This window comes from Danaus plexippus, chromosome 19, assembly GCF_018135715.1.
Source record: "Danaus plexippus chromosome 19, MEX_DaPlex, whole genome shotgun sequence".
Classification (NCBI taxonomy): Eukaryota; Metazoa; Arthropoda; class Insecta; order Lepidoptera; family Nymphalidae; genus Danaus; species Danaus plexippus.
This window is the reverse complement of record NC_083549.1, coordinates 2016827-2038784: the sequence shown is the minus strand read 5'-3', so window position 1 is coordinate 2038784 and position 21958 is coordinate 2016827. Positions and strand designations below refer to the sequence as shown.

At 34.0% G+C, this 21958-nt stretch overlaps 1 protein-coding gene across 2 annotated transcripts; it reads left to right on the top strand.

The window, feature by feature from the left end:
* The first annotated feature begins 272 nt into the window (after positions 1–272).
* Positions 273–16506, top strand: LOC116767855 (importin-11). 2 transcript variants are annotated; one of them, XM_061523488.1, is made up of 17 exons: positions 273–490; positions 1365–1504; positions 2990–3210; positions 4361–4520; positions 5651–5897; positions 6562–6843; positions 6970–7151; positions 7931–8116; positions 8809–8908; positions 9623–9831; positions 10048–10251; positions 11692–11884; positions 12698–12950; positions 13401–13627; positions 13907–14036; positions 14401–14596; positions 15805–16506. In XM_061523488.1, the coding sequence occupies exons 2-17, from the start codon at positions 1370–1372 to the stop codon at positions 15907–15909; spliced, it is 3030 nt and encodes a 1009-aa protein (XP_061379472.1). In that variant the 5' UTR covers positions 273–490; positions 1365–1369; the 3' UTR covers positions 15910–16506. The 2 variants fall into 2 exon arrangements, with proteins under 2 accessions (XP_061379472.1, XP_061379471.1); XM_061523487.1 differs by having other exon boundaries at positions 273–494; positions 1343–1504.
* The last annotated feature ends 5452 nt before the right edge of the window (positions 16507–21958 follow it).

Genomic DNA, 21958 nt, shown 5'->3' with positions numbered 1-21958 from the left:
AAACACTACAAGATTGAAAATATCTATACAAATAAAATTCAATCGATTACTTTCTATTTTTTTTTTAATATTTATAAGATTATAAAGTATAATATATAGACAGAAATATTTTATAAAAAGATATTGATTTTTTGTAAACAAATTAAAGCAACTTGGGTTAAATGTTCAAAAATCTTGTTACATAATAGAATTTTTTTAGTTTGTTGACAAGGACTTTTTGCACTCAATGTCATACATAACTCTAAGTCAGTGTCAAATAATTTTAGCTGTCATAGAATTATTAAAATTTATTCGAAATTCTGCTGTTTTTACGTCTTACGTTAATTCGTAGATATGGACATCTACTTCGTTCTGTTTTTTATTTTCAACTAAAAGCTATATTTTTCTACATCTTAATGATAGATAAAAGATATTAGTTTAAGCATTACGTGGTTATTATAAGTAAATAACTGTAGGTTATGTCTTATCCCGTGTTATTCCTTAAGAAAAGGTAAGTATATTTTGCAGTTGTTCCTTTTTTAAAAATTATGTATTATGTTAAAGCCGATCTACTTTTTTTTATAATTTTTAGTGATATAACTGTATTATTTCTTTGGCTTGTTATTCTAAATTATATGGTCTTGCAACAGTTACATCTAATCCGGCAATATCTTGCATTTTGCTTCTTTTTATATTTATGATACATGACTTGTCTACAAAAATATACCATTACCTGATAAACTTAAGGCTTTATCTCATAGCTCAATAAATTTATCACATTACATCGGATTCTGATAGAAGTTTCCTATGTTTGTTAAATGCAAAGCATTTTTTTTTCTGATAAATAAAATATAAAGTTGTGTAATAGTTTAGACCTTTGCATAGTGTAGTAGTATAAGTTGGCTCGTAATACTTTTTACAAATAAAGATAATATAAAGGTAAGGTAACATGAGTGATGGTGACACCAAAGTTGATTTCCTCAGACAATGTCTTAGAAGATCTTGGAAGGTTGGCAATGCATAAGTTATATGTTAAGTAATAACTTACGCTAATAACTCAAAGAATAGAATAGAGTTTAATACAATACAATAGAAGTAATGACTAGAATAAAGCAAACATAGTATTTGCATAAACATTGCTTAAATATTACAAATATAATTATATTTAGTAATTATATTTAGCAAAATAATTACATTATCATCTTCTTGCTGTTTGATAAAGTAAAAATTATCTGGCATTAATAACAAATTTGCCTCAATCTAAAAAGTTTGCAATTTTAAGATCTTTTTGCCAACAATTAAACTAAAAAAAAAAAAATGGAATCTATAAATATTTCTTATATTTTTTATGTCAAATACGTAACTGAGTGGGGAATACCTTGCAGATAAAATGGATCCAAACATTTATGCTCTAGTGCTTGACACACTAAACAGAGCGACCAGCCAAGACGCAGAAGTCTTGAAGCCAGCTGAGAAGAAACTCCAAGAATGGGAAGTAGAGCCCGGCTTTTATTCAGTGCTATTGGTGAGTATTACTTGACAAAATAATATCAATTTCTTCATAATAATGAAATTAACTCGATGATTAAGATTTTTATGTAAAACATATGAAGTGTTTATTTCAAAAATTACAGATATGATTAATCGGGTTACATGTATATGGTTTAATTTAATGTAAATATGCAAATGAAGAATTTCAAAGGATTTTAATACAGGCAGTACGGTAGAATTAAACTATTTGATTAGTGTGATATTACATAAAAGAGACACAATAATGATTTGTATTCCCGAATGTTGACATTAAACTAACATTATAAAAAAAATGTTTTTAAAATTTTGATGGTTAAATTTACTACAATTTTTAAAAACTCCTTTATCATTTTCTAACAGCTTTGTGTTCTCTTTTGATGAACGCAAACCATGTTATATTTGTAAATAGGAATAAAATATAAGGTAAATTTGTTCGATAGAATTTAATTTCAAGTATGCTGTGTAAACAGATATATGTTAAAACAAAGTAAATAGTAATATATTAATCATCATCATCATCATCATCGTCAGCCTATAGGAGCTCACTGCTGAGCAAAATCCTCTGCACACATGGAGAAGGTTAGAGAATTAATCACCACGCTTGCTCATGGCTGACTGGCGATTTCAAATTTATAATTTGAAATTATAAGTCCAGGTTTCCTCACGATGTTTTTGTTCACCGTCTGTCAGTGATGTCCAAATACTCTTAGACAGTACATATGACTCGGAAAAATCACATTGGTACTTGCCGGGTTTCGAACCCGCGCCCTCATAATATATTAATAGTATCTGTAAAATAAACCAGGGTAGTACACACCCGAATGATATAATTATGAGGCTATGCAGTTGTATTTAAATTTTTCAGTTGACATATAGCTGAAATTTGTATCTGTGCTGAATGCTTGTGGATTTAAATACTTTGATTGTTATTAATATTTATTTATATACATATATATATAACCTTAAAAATCTAATATTGTTAGTTAGATATGTATGAGTTACCCTCTTAATTTTACCAACCGGAACTTTTACTTAGTCATTTTGATGGGAATGAAAAACTTCTAAGATATATTTTTTAATTTCAACTGTCACATCTCACGTTTAACTATTGGATCCATTTGAAATTACTTCGCTATGGGAAAAAGTATGTTTTTATCATGAAAAATTTCCACAAGAACATAAACTAGGCCGATTTAATCAAACTTCTATGCTCATAACAAGTTTGTTTTCAGATAGATATAGAAAGCGAAATAAATTTTTGCTTATCAATCGATTATTTCAATTTGTCCAATAATTTTATTCAAAAACCTTCAACTGTAATATAGAATATAGAACTAAAGAAATATTTTAAAGCCTTGATTAATGAAAAATTCAATTGGTACAAAGCTACTGAACGATTTAACAAGAAGGAAAGTAAAGTATGTCTATACACATGTATGATTAGACGTATGTATATATATACGTTTGTTTTATTGACCAGAATGTCCTGTCGAATCATTCTATCGACATCAACGTGAGGTGGCTGGCTGTGATGTGTTTCAAGAACGGTGTGGATCGCTATTGGAGACGAAACGCACCCAATGCTATCACGGATGAAGAGAAGCAGAAGCTCAGACAGGGTCTGCTGACGTCACCAATACTCAGTGAACCAATCGCGCAGATTGCTACACAACAGGCTGTTCTTATATCTAAAATAGCAAGGTATATTATTAATGTTATACATATAACATAATAAGATAGTATTATAGACTAGTATTTGCTCGCGACTTTGTGTTGGGACCAGAAAGAAAAATCTAAAATGTGTTTTAACTATCGGTATGGTAACCAACGCGCTGTGGCGTAATATATATTGTATGTCACGAGTTATAATAAACAACTATTATTAATTTAAATTTCAGGTTAAATTATAGCCCATGTCTTATTCTGAACTACAACCAACATCACTATTAAGTTTCATCAAAATTAGTTTATCAATTTCCGCGTGAAAGAGCTACAAACATCTATCCAACCATACATCTTTACTTTATATCATCAATATACATATAATAAGACAGTAAACATCTAATGTCTGTACATTAAATACCTTTCTAAAAAACTGATACGAGGCAATTAAAGAAGAGTCATAGAAACCAAAAAAACATTTTTTAGATTTTTTGTCTGTCTGTCTGTCTGTGTCTGGTACGTTATAACTTCAAAACTACTCAACGGATTTGAACGCAGTTTTCATAGATGGATTACATATAATTAGGAGCATTGTCAAAACTTTGTTTCATCAAAATCGGTTAAGGGAAAAAGAAGTAATGGTCGATTTTAAGTTTGATATATATATGGTTATGCGAAAAGCGACCAAAACGCGGGCGGAGCCGCGGGCAATAGCTAGTTACTTAATAATAAAAAAACTATAACACAGACATATTGTTGATGGAATAATCAACTGTTGATTGTAGTCATTGTCAGTAATAATACAAATGCAGAGTGAGTTAATTGTTTTCTTATAAAGAAAATCATTTGCCACGGTATAGAATATAGCTGGATATTGAAAATAAATTTTCTATGTATAATAAAAATATGAAAAACAAATGAAATTTGAATGTCTGGTTGCAATATAATTGTTCCTCAGATGAAGGACAGTAGCATGTAAACAGCATTAATAATATAAGAACATTTTTTTAAATATGTCTGATTGTCTGTTTGTTCTGTCTAATCTCGGGAACGGCTAGACTGATTTTAATGGGACTTTCATTGTCTGCTAGCTGTTTTATCAAAGAAAAACATAGGTTTTTATTTTTTAAATTTACTATAATTTTTAATCTTTGATATTTCTATGTCATGTTTGTCTGTTGTCATATAGATTTGACTGTCCAACAAACTGGCCAACACTACTACCGGATCTAACGAGTGCCATGAAAGCTCCACAATCGCTGCTACAACACAGATCGCTGCTTATCTTCCACCATGTGGTGAAGGCATTGGCTTCCAAACGGCTTATAGAAGACAAACGGACATTTCAGGTGACCATAGATGTATCTTTCTTCGGAATGAGCAGTTTTTCTGTGTGATGTGATCATTATTACCCTGCATTTAAACATATAAATGTTATAAAATATAGCACATAAGGATTTAAAATCAGTCAAATATATTTTTTAATTCATATAATGTCCATCATACTCATAACTGTTGAGTAGTTTTTTATTCAAGATATGTTACAACAAGGAGGTCTTAGTGAATGAACTACATGGGACCTATTTGTCAACAAATTTAATAAATAATATTATTAAATTTTATATTTTGTGTAGATGATATAAGAATAAGAGCTTATCCGTTTGCGGTGTGTTTACTAAATTCTTGTAATTTAAAAGTTTTATATAAAAAATGTACCAAGTGACATAAATGAAGGGATATCTAGACATGTATACTGGGCAGAACAAGTTACACCTTGTTTAGGTTAGGATGTTGCATTTAGATTCATAATTCATAAGCAAGCTCTTTAGACATAACCTTTCTTTTTGGCTGTAAATATATAGTCAAATTGAAAATGTACTTTTTCGTATTACTGGCTGTGTTTGATGTGTTTGAATTCATCTTTGTATTCATATTTTTTCATCTTTATATATCTCTGTAAGGAAATAAATCAATAGCTTAGTCATGCTCAGCAATATGTATAACAAGAAATTGAAGCTGTTATTGGAGACGAAAATATAAATTATTTGGTGCTCAAATTAAGGTACTTACTAGTAAATCTAAAGGCACTAGTGTACCTTATTATGCTTCCATCTAAGTCTCGAGTACTTTACATTGAATATATGCCATGAAACTAAATATACAAGTATATAAAATATAAAACAAATATCGGATTTAATACAAATTCGTTGTCTTCAAAGAGACACGTCAGCCTCACTAACGTCTCTTCTTCCAGTACGTTCCATGATATTTTAAAATGAAACTTCAACTTCTTCTAAATGTCCTGGTAGTTCTCGAAGGTTCTTCATAGTCACATTCTCCAACGCTCGCTCTCACTGAACTCCACCGTCGCGCGTCCAAACGTCTTATTTATACCAAAATCCAAACATAGTTCTGTTCTCCTTTTAAACAGTCTTTGATTTAGTCTTCCTGCATCATGACTTTATATTTTACATTACAGGAACTAACAAACTCAGTATACGCTTTCATCCTGAACCTGTGGCATGAGAACACAGAATGTTTTCTGAGACATATACAGGAGGGCGCCTCTACTGAGCTGATAACAGAACACCTCGAAAAGGCCTTGCTGTGTCTGAGAATATTGAGGAAGCTGACGGTGTTCGGCTTCAAGAAGCCACACGAGAGTCAAGACGCTGTGGCATTCCTTAATGTTGTGTTCGACAGAGCTAAGACGAGCCTGGAGTGCAGTGAGTCCATATAATAATTAAAAATTATAAATCAATATTTCATAGTAATTATGATGTCATGCTTAAACACTAAATCATTTTCCAGAAAAATTTTTTTTTTTTATTAAGCATAATTTATTGTGAAAAATTTTTTTTGCATATATGTACTTTGTAAACTCTATACAGCGATACAGAAGGAGCACCGGGTATTTTTTTTATGTTAATAGTTTTCGTTGTATGGAAAGTAAAAAATAATAATAATTAAGTCAATAAAATACATAACAATGTTATACAATAATAATGTCGTTGGTGGCTATTTCCATGGTTTTCCGTCCAAAGCGTGTTTCGTTGCCGGGACCACAATATGAATCGAACAAAGCTTAGCAAATCCCGTTTTAAAGTTTATCGTTAAATAGAAATTCGCTATACGGAGTTTAGTTAGGAGACTATATTTTTTGTAATTGTTTTTTTTTGTCATAAAATACTATAACAAGACCAACTGACAGACATTCTCATCTCGTCTGTCCGTGATCACGGTGCTGCGAAGTAACCGAAAAGGGAATGTGTAGTTTAAAATAATAAAATATCGCATACTAATCCGAAAATATTAGTTTCATTTAAATGAACACTCGCGAAGGTCTCAGATCTCAGATACTATAAAGTCATTAAATTTACTTGGTTTCAGGGAAGTTGTTGAAAGGTCGGGGCATATATCCATTGGAGCTATGTGAGAAATTTATCATTCACCTCACCAAAGTGGCGCTGGGGGTGCTGTCCTGTCACCCGTTCTCATACATGCCTCTGATCAGACCGTCGCTGGAATTCACTCTATACTATTGTTTCACTGAAGTCGGAATGTCTTTGACATACGAAAGGTTCACTATACAGTGTTTGAATATACTGAAAGGCATCCTGCAGTGCGTCGAGTACAAACTACCTAAAGGGAACGAACCGGTTAAAGAGCCAAGTGAGTGTTTAATGTTCAAAAGTTTTCTAAGATATAAATCTTGTATAATATTACAGTGTATACATATTATGTGCGTAGCCAATATAATTTCTATTTAAAGTAAACACTGTACATTTATCATTCCAGTCCGAGCTCAAGCCCACCAGCTCAAGTGGCAGGTGTTGGATCAGCGGACAGTGTGCCACATGTGCCGACACCTAGTCACACACTATTTCCTACTCACGGCTGACGACCTCGCGCTTTGGGACGCGGAGCCCGAGAGCTTCGCAACCGACGAGGCCGGCGAATCGTGGAAGTATAGCCTTAAGGTGGGATTGAATTTGTATTTACAGTACCTAATGTATGTACTGGACCTTAGTAGTTGGACCTTCGACCTTCACCAAGGTTAAACTGGAAAAAAGTTTTTGTGTCAGATCATGTCACTATATTTTATCAACATATTAATCCTCCTTCCTCGTTCGCCCAGCAGAGGATGGAAACAGTCTGTATCCTTTCACATACAATTTGAAGGACTCTAAAGTAGACTGAATCATATTTGTTTTTTACTGCGTCTCTATCTAAGACTACTTTCACGTTGACCAGTCCCTGTCTCGTAAGTCAAAAAAAAACATAAAAAAAAAATGTCATGTTAGTGAAATATGTATGCAGCTTTTACTGTGAAATACTTTCTTGACACTCAGTCGAGGTAAAAGATTCATCTGTAATAAAACAATGTGCTATATCAAACAAAAGAAATTAACTTCAAATAGACAATATAGAATGGAAAAGTCATAGACACGGGCAGGATGGAAATCAATTCAAATGTTGATTTATCATGTTCATATATAATCTGAACATTAATGTTGAGAACACAATAATACGAAACCATTATCATCGGATCCCTCCGCGTATTGTATTATCTTAAAAACAACATCTCGTCCGCCCGTGACCCCGGCTGCTGCAAAGTAACCGACACGTAGCGAGTAGGTAGTTAAAAATAGTTATGAACGCGTAGGAATCCAATAATATTAGTTTCAACTGAATGAACACTCGCGAGTCTTAGAGCTCATTACAATAATGCGTGTTATATGTAACGTTTCCTTACCAGCCGTGCACCGAGGCGGTGTTCCTGGAACTGTTCCACGAGTACCGGTCGGTGCTGGCGCCCGAGCTGGTCAGAATGTTGGCGTCCCTGCAAGAAACACAAGTCTCCCCGGACGACCTGCCCGCCATATTGAAAAAGGACGCCATTTATAACGCTGTCGGACTGGCAGCTTTCGACTTATACGATGATGTTAGAATATTCATCATTCATTGTCTAGATTAAACGCAGATGTATCCAAACTAGTTTTACCTCAGAACACTTGTCTAGTATTTGAAATATAGTCAAAAAAATGTTGTATTATCTATGGTTCGTAATGTATAAGGTAAAGGTAAATTTTTGCAAGTAACCCTCGCTAAGCTTCTTAAAATATTTTCTCTTTTCGGGACTATAAACTCAGGACCATTTTTCCAAGTTAAATTCATTCAATATTAAATCAGAATAATTTTCGTGGATCCCCATTTATGAATAATGACCTTCTTTGTCACGCCAAGTTAACTTTATAATCTGTGATTCAAATTTCAGTAATCATTTTTAACAATATTGGTTTTAGAGCTAACCTGACCACGTATGTCCGCTTGATTTGCTAAGGTTATATATTGCCGTCCTTCACGATATGCTACTCACGTATTGCCTACGGTATTACGTACGGTTAATTTCGTGATCTTAGTGAAGTTTTTATTATTTTGGGTATGATAAATATTTAGTCTGGGTATGGTAATTTTTTTACCCAACATGAAATTAAATAAATATTTATCATTTACATTGCCATGTGTGCGGGAATCCAACCTGGAACCGTCGCAAGGGGACCAGCAATATAATCATTGAAACGTCGCTCGGCTGATTTTAAGTTTTTGTTTTCATGTATGGGTTTGAAATTTCAGGTCGACTTTGACGAGTGGTTCACGAACGTGCTGAGCAAGGAATTAAAGATAGAAGACAACAATTACAGAATAATACGGAGGAGAGTTTGTCAGTTAATAAGTGAGTATTGACAGTGAAGTAAATGCATTATATGTGTATAAAATCAGCCATGAAAACAATGGAAATATATAAATAACCTGCATATGTTTATATAAATTATTTATTTGGTTCTGTTTGCCTGAATGCCGACATATCAGGAATAACTAGTTTGATATGAAAGTTCTTCCGCTCGCAGATAAACAGGAAGACATACTTTCATTCTACGACTAAAGTTACTTAGTTTTCATGGAAATTTTACAAAAAAAGAGTACAGAAATAAATAGCATCATTGTGTATTTGCTACTTCATAAATCGGAAACAAAAATCTGTAACTAAAATTTTTTACAGTTTCGTTGACAACACGTGTGTACAGAACCCAGCATCGGATCGTAGGCATTAAATGAAAATTAAACAAAAGTTAGGTTTAGGCTTCATTAATGATGTTTATAATCTTAACAACTCTTAAACGGAACTTATAACGGAGAAAGAATACTAGGCTAGATTAACAATTATAATTTTAAATTCCAATATGTATCACAGAGCACGGAGTATAATAATAATATAATAATATTCGGTCAGTTAACGCAAGTCCTTAGTGCCACATATTCCATTGCCTGGTTTGTAGAGCGCTTTTCGCTTTATCCCCAATCTGCGGCCGGCTGTAATGCGACAAGCGAGACAAGATGGTTGAAACGATTTAAGGTAACGTGATCTAAAGCTAAGTATATATTGAAGGTCATTGGTGTGGAGTGCGAGCGTCTCAGTCGCTCCGGCCGGCGATGTACACGGCTCTGCTGGAACCGCTCACTCGCAAGGGCGAGGATCCTGCTGTGAAGCTTGCAGCCGCTGAAGCGCTGCGCAGCACTATAGACGACTTCAACTTTGACGTTGAACAGTTCGCGCCGTTTGCGCCGCACGCGCTCTCTGCGCTGTATGATCTATTGGTAAACATTTTGTGCTTTCTCTATATACATATGTCTAGTAGTGTACCAAGACGAACCCTTTGGATATCTTTAGTACAGAAGTGAATATGCTGTTACTGGGACAGTGCGCCCACAATCGATAGCTTCATACTCAATTACTAATAAGCGAAAGTCAAATGCTGTTCAGTCGATATAAAGAGATATTCTACTGAAGCTATACATTACTTCTGTCATCAGGTGGAGTGTACGGAATGCGAGACTAAGATGCACGTACTTCACGTTGTGTCGTACGTGACGGAGCGGTGCGGGTGGGTGGTGGCGCGGGGCGGGGGCGGAGGCGCCGGGGCTCTGTTCGCCGTCCTACCCGCGCTGTGCCTTCACGCGGCGCACCATCACATGCTGCGAGCCGCCGCCCTCGCTGCACTGGTACACCTCGTTAAGGTCGGTAGAACATGACAGTAGTCTTTGTGCTTATTCCATTAAAATTAGTTCGCGCCAATCCTCTCACAGAATGTTTTTATAAACACGCCCATATCACTTTTGTTTATTATTTATTTCAAACCTATTTGTAAAAATAAAATTTTAATCTCACTAAGGTATTCTATGTGTGTCAGAGAATCTACTAACTGATGTTTATTTGCAAAATCATTTACAAGCAAATACCCAATTGAACTAAGTAGCTCTCCAGCGTAAGCAAGTCTGACTTATAGACCAACCAGTACTGACGGACGGATCCAAAATTTTATATATATATACATATTGTGAACGTCTCCACAGCCAATTATAGCATTTTTAGGTGACACACAAATTTTATCTAAATGAAGGTTTTATCTTAAATCTAACACTCTGATAGTTGATTTAGTGACAAATAGTAAAAAGGAATCGATAAGAAAATTAATATAGCCTTTAAGGAGTTTTCATTGTTCTAAATAGCCTCTAATGCTGTGTCACACAAACTCACATCGTTGCTGAGAATAGTTTCCGATATGTGATACTTGAATATTATCTTAATAATAGCACTGTAATAGAATAAATTTTTAATTACAAAGCCAAGTCAATATATGTCACGTGGAATTTTACTGGGCCTAGTTTTAAGACCGTTGTTATTTGTTATGTTTAAATATAATAATGGCGACTCATCTAGAGCTTATGTAACCAGCATTATATGCTAATGATAGGAGCATTATATATATAAGATCCAATAAGAAATGCTCAATATTTTTTTTTGTTAGATGAATGGTTTCAGTACAATAATTTAACAAATGTCTCAAAAAGTCTCCTCATGCAAAAAAAAGACTATCCCTAGCCACGCCCCTTTGACTTTCAATGAACATATTAGTAAACAAACAGATTACTTTGGCAAACTCTTATAAATCAAGTACGCTCTACAATTATGAAGGTCGTTGGGATATAATCATAAATAAACTATTAAGAATAAGTTTGGGGAATTTTCGCATAGTCAAATTTTAAAAGCTTGCAAAATATCACAAAGAAAATTTCAGAAAACTTTGTATAGCTTAGAGTTTAGGTAACCTAACTCCAACAATAAGGTCAACAAAACAAGGGAAATATTTTTCATGAGTCAGTCATATAAATGTAGACCTGCGTGAGTTAGTAAGTAAGTACATGTTTTGATAATAAAATTATTTTAGGTAAAGATATTACTAGCACCTACATCCTTTCATAAAATTATATCAGTTGTTTTTTATTGCCATTTATTTTTCTGTCGGTACTCATACGTGGGTTTGTTTGTAATCTCAATATTTAGGTACAGCTTGTTTCCAAGAGGATAAACTGTCTAAATATAGTTTCTCTATTAATGTTAGCTATGGACTATATTAATTAATTTGCTTAATAATACGTACATATATATATTTCCAGGCGTTGGGCGAGTGTGATCCGAGCGTCCGTCCCTGGGTGTTGAACGTCATCAACGAGTCAACGAAGCTATCTGAGCCGGCTCACGTGTACCTGCTGGAAGATGCCCTGGAGCTTTGGCTGGCGGTGCTGGAGACCTCACCAGCTGCCGACCAACCTCTGCTTCAGCTGGCTCACAATCTTTACCCCATACTCGGTCAGTATATTACCAACTGTTAGTAATGTTTAATTTAATCAATACTAGACGTGCCCGCGACTTCTTCCGTCCGATTATTATTTTTTTTGTTATACTTTCTCGGTATTATTAAATAATAATATGAAGTCAAGTGTATTGTAGGTAGACTACTTTATTAGTTTCTGTCTTTCCGTCTCGCTACTTAGCAAAATACATACAGGACGAATTTATTGTAGTTTTATTGAATACTACCGGTTTATATTAATAGAAATAAATAAACTGACTTTTAACTTACTCCTTATAACATCAACTATATGCCAGTGAAAAATCAATCAAAATTAGTCCAGCTGTTTAGGAGATTAGCCGGAAGAAACAGACAAACAAAAAATTATAAACTATTATTTTGTTAAATATACCGTGTGTACATCATCCACCTTTATTTAGTAAAAGATAACATTTTAATAATGCATACAGATACTCCATTTTTATTTATCTGTATATATTTGGAAGGATAAGGCATATATCCTGGGGAACGAGTTGTTTTATTTTTGGATGTACATTACTAGCTACTGGCAGATTAATTAAAAGGGTCAATCAACCTCCTTATACTGAACAAAATGTTAATTATTGTCGTGAATAGTTCTCGTGATCTTCGATGTGTGCGGTGAATGTATTTTCATAAATATTACGGTTGATATTTTTGTAAACGATAACAATTAAAAATATTCTCTTAACAAAATTCACATTAACGCAGTTCTTAAGTATTTTAGAGAATTATTAACTCGTGTTATGTTGTAGATGACGTCATTTATATTAATAATTTAAAAATTCCAGAACAATCTACGGAGCACTTACGAATAGTTGTCTATATAATGCAAGCGTACGCTCTCCTGTGTCCTGAAGAATTCTTCACGGGCGCCGGCGCTAAATGTATGTCGCTGTTAGACGATATGTTGAGTGATATGAGGACTGAGGGGGTCATCACTGTGCTGAAGATGGCTGAAATATGCATCAGTGTGACCTTCCCCGAGAGGAACGCCTTTCTGGGGGTCAAAGTTATCTGGCCGACTCTAATACGGGTGATACAGTGCGTATATTATATTGGTATATGAGTTAATAATTGTTTATAAGCGTACCCTCATTCCATCGTCTATAGAATTGATTTGAATCCAAAGGTGACATTATTTTGTATGAAGTCAAAACTTACTTTGATTGTCTATGGTCTGAAAAAAAAAAACTCACAAGGTGAATTAAAAAAAAGTATCCTTAATTTATGCTATGTAACGTTATCTTGTTAAGTCGGAAGTGGAGACTATTAGTGTTAGCTGTCTACTTCTACGGCTACATTCTACTTATTATAAAATTGGGATGATATTCAAGTGCTATCGGGTATGTAATAATTAAGAAAAAATATGATAATGTAATGAAAATACACACAAACACACACATATTCACACACACATACACACCCACATACACACACATATATATATATATGTATACAATTTTTTTTATATAATAAAATTGTTTTTCACAGCTGTCTTTTAGAAGGCGATGATCTGCCGATGGTGTTATCGGTGCAGCTGTGTCTGTTATCGCGAGTGATTCTCATCTCGTCGGATCTGTTCTACAAAGTGGTCCAGGAGGCTGCCGCCGGACTGGTCGAGTACTCGTCGGACCCGGTGAAGGTGTTGACTAGACTGTTACACGTCTGGACGGAGAAGATGAATCTAGTTACGCAGGTGGAGAGGTGGAAGGTTGTTGGTGAGGTTTTGTTTGTTATGGATTTTATTGAGATTTATGGGACGTTGTTTGTTTTAAAACAACATTTTTTTGGGATATCGATTCTTTATCGTAAAATAGTTTAAATTTTTGAAAATATATAAAATATCCTTGTAAAAAATGTCGCTATTTTACTAATCGCTCCGTCAAAGTTATTTAAGTCATAAATCTTACAGCTTTCAATTTGTTTGTATGAAGAATTATTGTTAATTTGAATCGTTACTTAAGTATAACTTCTACAGACCCCGTGTAAACCTTCAGGTCTAGGTCTAGCCGCTCTACTGACGACTCACAATGCTGCTGTTCTGGAACGTTTTCCAGCAGTGTTGTTGAATCTCACAGAAGTTCTCAATGACGTCATGAAGATGGAAGAATCCGGGAATTACGTTGAGTGAGTGTATAGAAATAAATTGCAAGGGACAAGACACACGTAAAGAATCATAAGGCTATGTACTAATATACTATATCTTGAAGGGTTATAAAACTGCGTATCTATTATTTTTTGACATATCTTTTTTTTCTTAAAAGAAGCAATATTATCCGCGGTCACAGCTATTCTCCTAGAATTTACACATTATTACGTTCCTATGTTCTGGTATGGTTAGCAAATAGATAATCTGTATGATGTACATTTACAGTGTTTCATAATTTCGTGTGTTGCCATCATATAAAAATAAAAATGGCAAAAAAATGAGTATACTTTTAAATCTAATATATAAATGTATATAATGCTGTAGCTATGTATCTTCTCCCAGCGCTTTACTCTCACCTCCCGGCTCGCGGCCCGCGTCTCCTCTCGAGGGCCGTGGCGGCGCCGCTCGCTGGGAGGCGGCCGACGACTGCGCCGCGCCAGCGGAACAACAGCTCACAGCACACGAGATACGAAGGAGGAGGTTCGCGGCGGCCCATCCCGCGAGGGCGCTGGACCTGCGAGCTGTCACACACCACCAGGTGACTGGATATGTGACTGGGAGGGAGACGGATGACTCGATGGGCCGCGTGTAAGAGTGAGATGGATGATGCAAGTTAGAGTGAAATGGACGTTTGAACTGACCACGAGTGAGAGTGAGATGGATGATTTGGAGTGGAAAAAAAAATACTGACGCTTACATAAAATTTTACGAATTCGCTTATAATATACAATGTCTATGTTAGTAGAGTATTTTGAGACGATCAAATTGATTCTGTGGATGCAATAAAAATGTTATTCATTTTCAAACGAACATAGATCAAAATAGGACATTACTAACTACAGCCTCCCCTGTGGATGAAGCGGGAAAGGTGTCACGTGACACAGTAATTTTGTTAATCTTGTAGGCATAACTACATAAGTACGTATTTTGAAACACAAATAATAAAAAAAACATTTCCTCAATATTTAAAAATCTTTAAATTTATTTTATTATAATCACAAATCCAAACACTATTTTGAAATCATCAGCAAATAATACGAACAGAAAGTTAAGAATTCTTGATAATCTACTCTTGTTTGATTTGACTGTGAACTTGTACCTGTAGGCCAGTGCGGTCAGCACTAACGACGGGCGACACGCGTTACACACAACTCAAATCATATTGCTGTGTTAAGACCGCGCAAATAGAGCAAGGGGTTGGAATCCACAACGACTACTGTGAACTGACACGCGTCTGATGTCGCACATTCACAGTCAGCTAGCTCATATATACGATACTGAAATTCATTGTTCACTAACTAGACTAGGCGTTACATAAAACGTTACGTTACGTTACGTTAGGTTTTTCTATGAACGTGGTTCATATACGTATTGTGGTTAGCATCATCGTGCACACAGGCAGGGACACGAAACAGGATTCTGTTTAATTTCTTATATGTTGAGATCTAATATATATTTTTCTTTATAATATTTGAGACAGAATAGATTTAAGACAGTTACAGAAACGAAACGAAACGAACGAAACAATGAATTGCTTTTTTATTTTAAATAAATTAATCAACGAACTCAAAAAGTACAAGTAAGATTAAGTTGCATAAACAGTCCGAGTTAAAGGGACGAGCTCAACCAAAGTACCTCAAAAGCTATTAAATAATTTGTCGTTTTATGAGGTCTGCTTCAACAAATGTTAATCAAACAGAGCATACATGTCCAGGCCGTCACTCACCGCCGACACACATGTTTCAGTTGGAGACGCTTAAGACTCAAGTGGGCCCGGAGACGTTCGAGCGCCTGCTGCAATCAACGGACAAGGACACTATAAAACAATTAAGAGAATACATACCGCTGTAGATAATGACACAAGATGCATTTCTTCCTGCTGGGATTCCGTTTCAAACTGCAGCGACTAGCTTCACTAGCTGAGCTTTGGTCTATAATGTAAATTCTAGTTATCACTAGTGTATTTTTTTTTGTTGTTGTGAATTTCTGTGTTTTTGTATAATTCTACATTCATTGCAACTTTTTGATAGCATCGATTTTTTTTTCCAATCAAACGCACGTTCGTCATCGATGGAAGGATTTTCTTCATGTTATTATACATTTGCCTATATATATATATATATATATATATATATATATAAATTTAATCTGCAGCCATCATTACTAATATATATGTATAAAATCTTCTCGTGTTCTCGGAAACATCTCATTGGGATACTTAATTTTGGTCTGTATTGAGAGTGAAACTTTTTTTTAATGTATAACAGAGTGCTATGGAATATAACTACCGCTGTATTTAAGCCTTCATAAACAAAGATCACTTAGTCCTAGTTTCCAGCCACAAACTACTCGAAAGTCGAATGTGATAAAATTAAATTTCCTATATAATAGCTTTAAAATTAAATACGACTAATTCTGTATATGGCATTAAACGGTTATCTGAAACGACGCCATGTTTTATTCGTCTGCTGAAATGTCCTTTGGGTTCTATTCTGTGAGTGTCCTATATATTGAATGCTTGTTCAGGATATAATATATTTTGTAACTCATAAAAAGGAGGTCTTCAGTTCGACTTTTCTTTGTATGTAGTCTAGTGATAGTTCTTATATAACACCTATACGTATTTTATATATTAATGTTTTCATTCAATTAAAATATTATTTAATTCAAAGATTACACTATGTCACAATTTCCACTTGTATGTAATGACAGCTCATAAAGCAAACTCCAATCTTCTATGCATCCCACAAATTCATCTTCAAAGTATCTTAGAGTATATAATCAATACATATAATAAAACAAAGTCCCTCGCCGCGTCTGTCTGTCTGTCTGTTCGCGATAAACGGAAAAACTACTGCACCGATTATCAAACAGTTATCACCACTCTATAGCGTGATTCTCTAGGAAGGTTCTAGTATATAATTTGTTAAGTTTCTGTATTTACTTGTGTGTACATTAACGATATTTGTTGAAGATGAAGATGATGGAAAACACGAGCCGTCTGAGAGCTTTTAACGAAAACGCTGTCTAAAGTCCTAAAGTCTTTGAGATATAACAAAATAATATATGGTGGAATTGTGTATCTTATATAGGTCTACAGAAAAGTCCGCGGTGGCATATGTCTATACCTTATCCTTAAGGTATAGACATATGCCACCGCGGACTAAACTAAACTAAACGAAAAGATGTAAAATGGATATAGTATGTTATCCTTAACATACTATATCCATTTTACATCTTTTAAAGATTGGCATTCCTAAAGCGTTTATTGGAAAGCTATTTACATAAATACGGTATTAAATTTTATCAGACTAAATTACTTCGTTTAATTTAGTTAGTCTACATCAGTATCTGTCAATTACTTTTTAAATAATTTAAATCGGGCGTACCATTTGAAAGTTATCATAACATAAGTTTAATAATTATCAAAATTAAATAGGCTATTTCATATTTTCTGTTAAGAGCCCATGCGTAGCCAGGGCTGGTCCCTAGTTCGAAATAAATCTGTTTGTTACTTAGCTGAGCGTTAATCACTTGATTTACTAAACAAACAAACAAAACCTATAATTGATTAACATACAAATGTTTAAACGGTAGAGATAAGAGAGCACGGATGACATCTTAATTACTTGACCCGTCCATGGATCTGGTTATTATTATATTTACTTATTTACTTAATAAAAAAGCGAATAGTCAATGTTACCTTATTTAGAAGTAACACTACCCCTTCCTAAGTGTGACTACCACACTAGAACTTCCTAAGTGTGGATTTAGTAATTGGGTCAAAAAACAAACTTGCATTGACAGCGCCCTCTATACGGTGACATGAAGGCATATAATACAACCGTTATGTTGTGTACCCCCAAAATATTGTAATAAATTATAGCCTATCCGTAATTCTGATGAATGAACTATTTTGTTCGAAAAATTCATCAAAATCGCTCCAGTATTTTGTCCATGAATGAGTAAAAAACACAATTATCATATGATTAGGAATAGTATTGCTCAAAATCGGTCTTGCAGTATTGGTCTTGCATTTTAGCAAAACCAAGACCAAGACTCTGTGCAAGATTTAAGCAAGAACAAGACTAAACCTGCCAGACTCTTCCGTCTTCCAGTTAGGACTGAGTGTCGTTTCAGGGAGTAAGTACAGCAGTTCGGGGTATGCGCTCAGGGACTCTATGAGACTCAAAAAATATATAATTTTTTTTGAAAATTGGACTTACGCGAATTACGAACACTAGGTACCATAAACAAACGTACATAGCGAATGAAAATATCCATTAAAAGAAAAAGAGTGCATCCCTAGTTTTGACAAGGCACCGCTCACTATCACAAGCCTTGTTATTTAAAATACAGCTAAGGTAAGGTCATTAATTTGTTTTCTATATGTTTAAACCATGTTTTAGTACATTAAAGATTATTAAAGGTAAACGTTTATTAGACAACAGACTGACTTCCGCGGGACACAGGTGATCAGTTAGAGCATCGGCTGTTAGTTGTATTTTAAATTTCTCATGAAAGGTTATGACATTTATTAATTTGGTTGTTCTTCACCATCGCTGTGTTAATTCGAGCTCAAAATGTATCTACTCTGTTGCGTTATTCACATATCTAAGAAACGTTTACTAAATAGCAACAGGCTAATAGGTAATAGCAAGACTTGCGAGACTCTTGTCGCAAGACCAATACCAAAATTGGGAGTGCGATGCCAAAACCAAGACCGGGTGTATTGATGCCACATCAAGACCAAGACTGGCCAAGTCTCGTCTTGTTCTTGCATATTTGCAACACTAATTAGGGAGTTAAAGTATAAAACTAAGATTAACGTCACGCGTCTCACCGACATTAATGAATGTGAAATCAGTTATTATTATAATAATTTCACCTCCTCGGTATGTCTTAAAGACTAATAGGTGAAGTCTTTACACCTCACTTTGTTAAATAAATTAAATTATATTCTTCCATGAGAGAATATTTTTTAACGGAATTATAATTAAAATTGATATTGTAAAATAAAAAAATCATTGATGAAAGCAGAATTCGAACCTTACTTTAGAGAAAATCTTAACAATAACAAAACAGTCGAGATGTGAAGTTCCGTTATTGGTCGCATTGCTCTTCAAAATGTGCTAAATCTTTGAGTGCTACCTCGTTAGAACCATTACCCACATTGCCTATAATATTATCAAGACAATTTTTTTTTAATATGTCTAATGATATATTGGGTTTAACAGCGCCACAGGGTGAGCTAAACTTCAGCGTATGTCGTTGTTAAAGGGAGGTTGCATCGGGGGATATCCCAACATGATGTCTTCCAACGGCAGAACGCTGGAGCGTGTATGAAACGAGATCTGTGTAAGACGGAGGTGTATTACGGAGATATACATGTTGGTATTGTCTGTTTTTATTGTGTAGCCAAGGTTTAAGAGCAAGCCTGTAGAACGTGTTTTTGATATCGGGAAGTTTTAGGACTTCAAGGAATTTTAGAACCCTATGATTGGGTTTCTTGAGGCTTTAGAACACCGCAATCTCCTGCTGCAGAGGTTTCAATTGTTAGTTACCGAATATTGACTGAGTATTTGGATGAGCGGCCGTGCCTTCAGCTCCCCTTATTGTAAAATTTCCCTTGTATTCAGGTACATCTCTTTAATTATAAATTTTAATAACTTTTAAATACCAAAGAAAATTTTAAATGTTAAAGGAAAGATTTTTTGTAGCTGCAGTTTTCTATAATCAATTTATGATTAGTAGATATATTTAGAAATTTGATTCAAGAATTTAGTTACCGCAAAAAAAAACCGTTATTGTAGGAAGATTTTACAGTGACAATGAAAAGAATATTTCGAACATGTTTCTGTGTCTATAAGTAATCGTGACACATAATTTAATTTAACTTAACTTAACCTTAACTTGTGCGGTGAAAGTAATTCGAGGATTGTTTAAATTTCAAACTAATATTTTAGCCAAATTCTTTTGGAGGTAAGTATTACTTGTATCACACATCAATTATTCGTTGTGACGGACGATATCTTCAAGTTTATTTTGGTATGGTTAAATACATTCTGGCTTTGAAGCAGGTACCTCGAGGGGACGAAAGCCTAATAAGACTGCTTTTTAGAATTTATATTCCAACAATCTTGGCAAAAATCCAAGAGAGCAGGTCAATCTTTGCGACATGAAACACGACAGGAGCGTGTTGGTTTTATAAAAAAAAAAACTTAGAAATGTAATGATTAACTTCAATGTAAAAAATTAAACGTATCACATTGTCTTTAAAGTCACATAAATATTATTCTAATTCTTTATACCTATATAAAGTGCTTTATAACACCAGACATGCATGACTGTCAATTTACTTATTGTTAGTGTAGGCACGTATAATATATTTCAAATCTCAAATTACAGCAAAATGTATGTAAGGTTTTGTGTAGACGATAGTAGAAGCTCCTATTTTATGTAATCTTCATAATATTTCTTGCTTTAGCTTGCTCGCTAGTACTTTAGCTATCTGACCACAAAATTCCGCTTTAAATAATATCAACATATTTATCATGGGCTTGCATTAATCAAGAAATGATATTTATTTCAAGCGTTCGTTAAGATGGCTAATTGCGTGTCTTCGTCCTAGCTTCCGACCATAAATTATCTAGGACAGCATGTGATGAGCTTTAAGCGGTTTAAATATTATAGGTATAAAATATTTATTTCATATATATATTACAAATGATTGTGAAGTTTTTGTAATCTCTAATTCCTTTTAGTATATTGACATACATGTCTATCGTGTTAGCTTTTTGTCACAAACGCTATAGCTTGTAAATTGTACCGTCGTAAAGTTCTCGGGTTGCGACGCCATTAGTTTTGTTTCATGTAGCTAACTCCGGGTAACTGGGTGTTTCAAGAATTAGTTAATGAACTGAAGGATCCGCTGCATCTACGTGCTTTGAAAATTTATTTTAATCATACCCTATTAAATTTATCTCATTTGTTTAACGCCAGTTGGGAAGGATCGATGTTATATAGATAAACAATATTATTATTGAAAAGGCTTTTTATTTTCCAATTTTTCTGTTGTTCACGTGTATTTAAAATCTTAGAAATTATTCATGAAAACAGAAATACTTAAGTTTCACAATATAAATAAGTTACGGATGGTTAAAATTGTTTTATAAGCAAAGTCAAATATGACAAAGTGACAAAGGTTTTTCAATAAAGCTAAAGAAATTAGGATTTTATGTGTCTATTATTTAATTAAAACTTATCCCTTCTTCCGTGTTTAACTTTTCACAAATGTAAAATGATTAGAAAATATGTGGCTGTTGGTAAGAATTGCAATAGATCCATTACTTAACAAACAAATAACAATAATAAATTTAAATAAAACTAATATATTTTCGGATATACTACGCGGATTTTATTACCAACCGCGATCATGGTGGCTGAAAAGTAACAGAAACTTCGGGATTGTGTAGTTTAAAAATAATAAAATCCGCGTAGTATATCCGAAAATATATTAGTTTCATTTAAACGAATAAAACTCGAGAAAGTCTTAGATCTGATTATAACAATAATAAAGTTATGTATGTGAAATTAACAATTAATGAATTTAAATAGCTAAAGCGGCGACCCCGCTAATTATCTAGTAGAAAAGCCTCAAGATACTTTGACGCGATGCCAACTCTGAATGCCAATCTAGTTAGAAAACATAAATAATGGCTTCGGTTGCCTTCAAAGTTAAATAAGGTTAAATCAAAGTAAACGTTTTCGTGAGTTGCTCGTGGTTTTGAAATGTTACTTAAACTGCATAATTGTGATATTAAATTTATATTACATAGAACTGGTAAAATTACATCACCTTTGTAATATTAGTAAGTTAAAAGCACTTTCTTTCTATTTC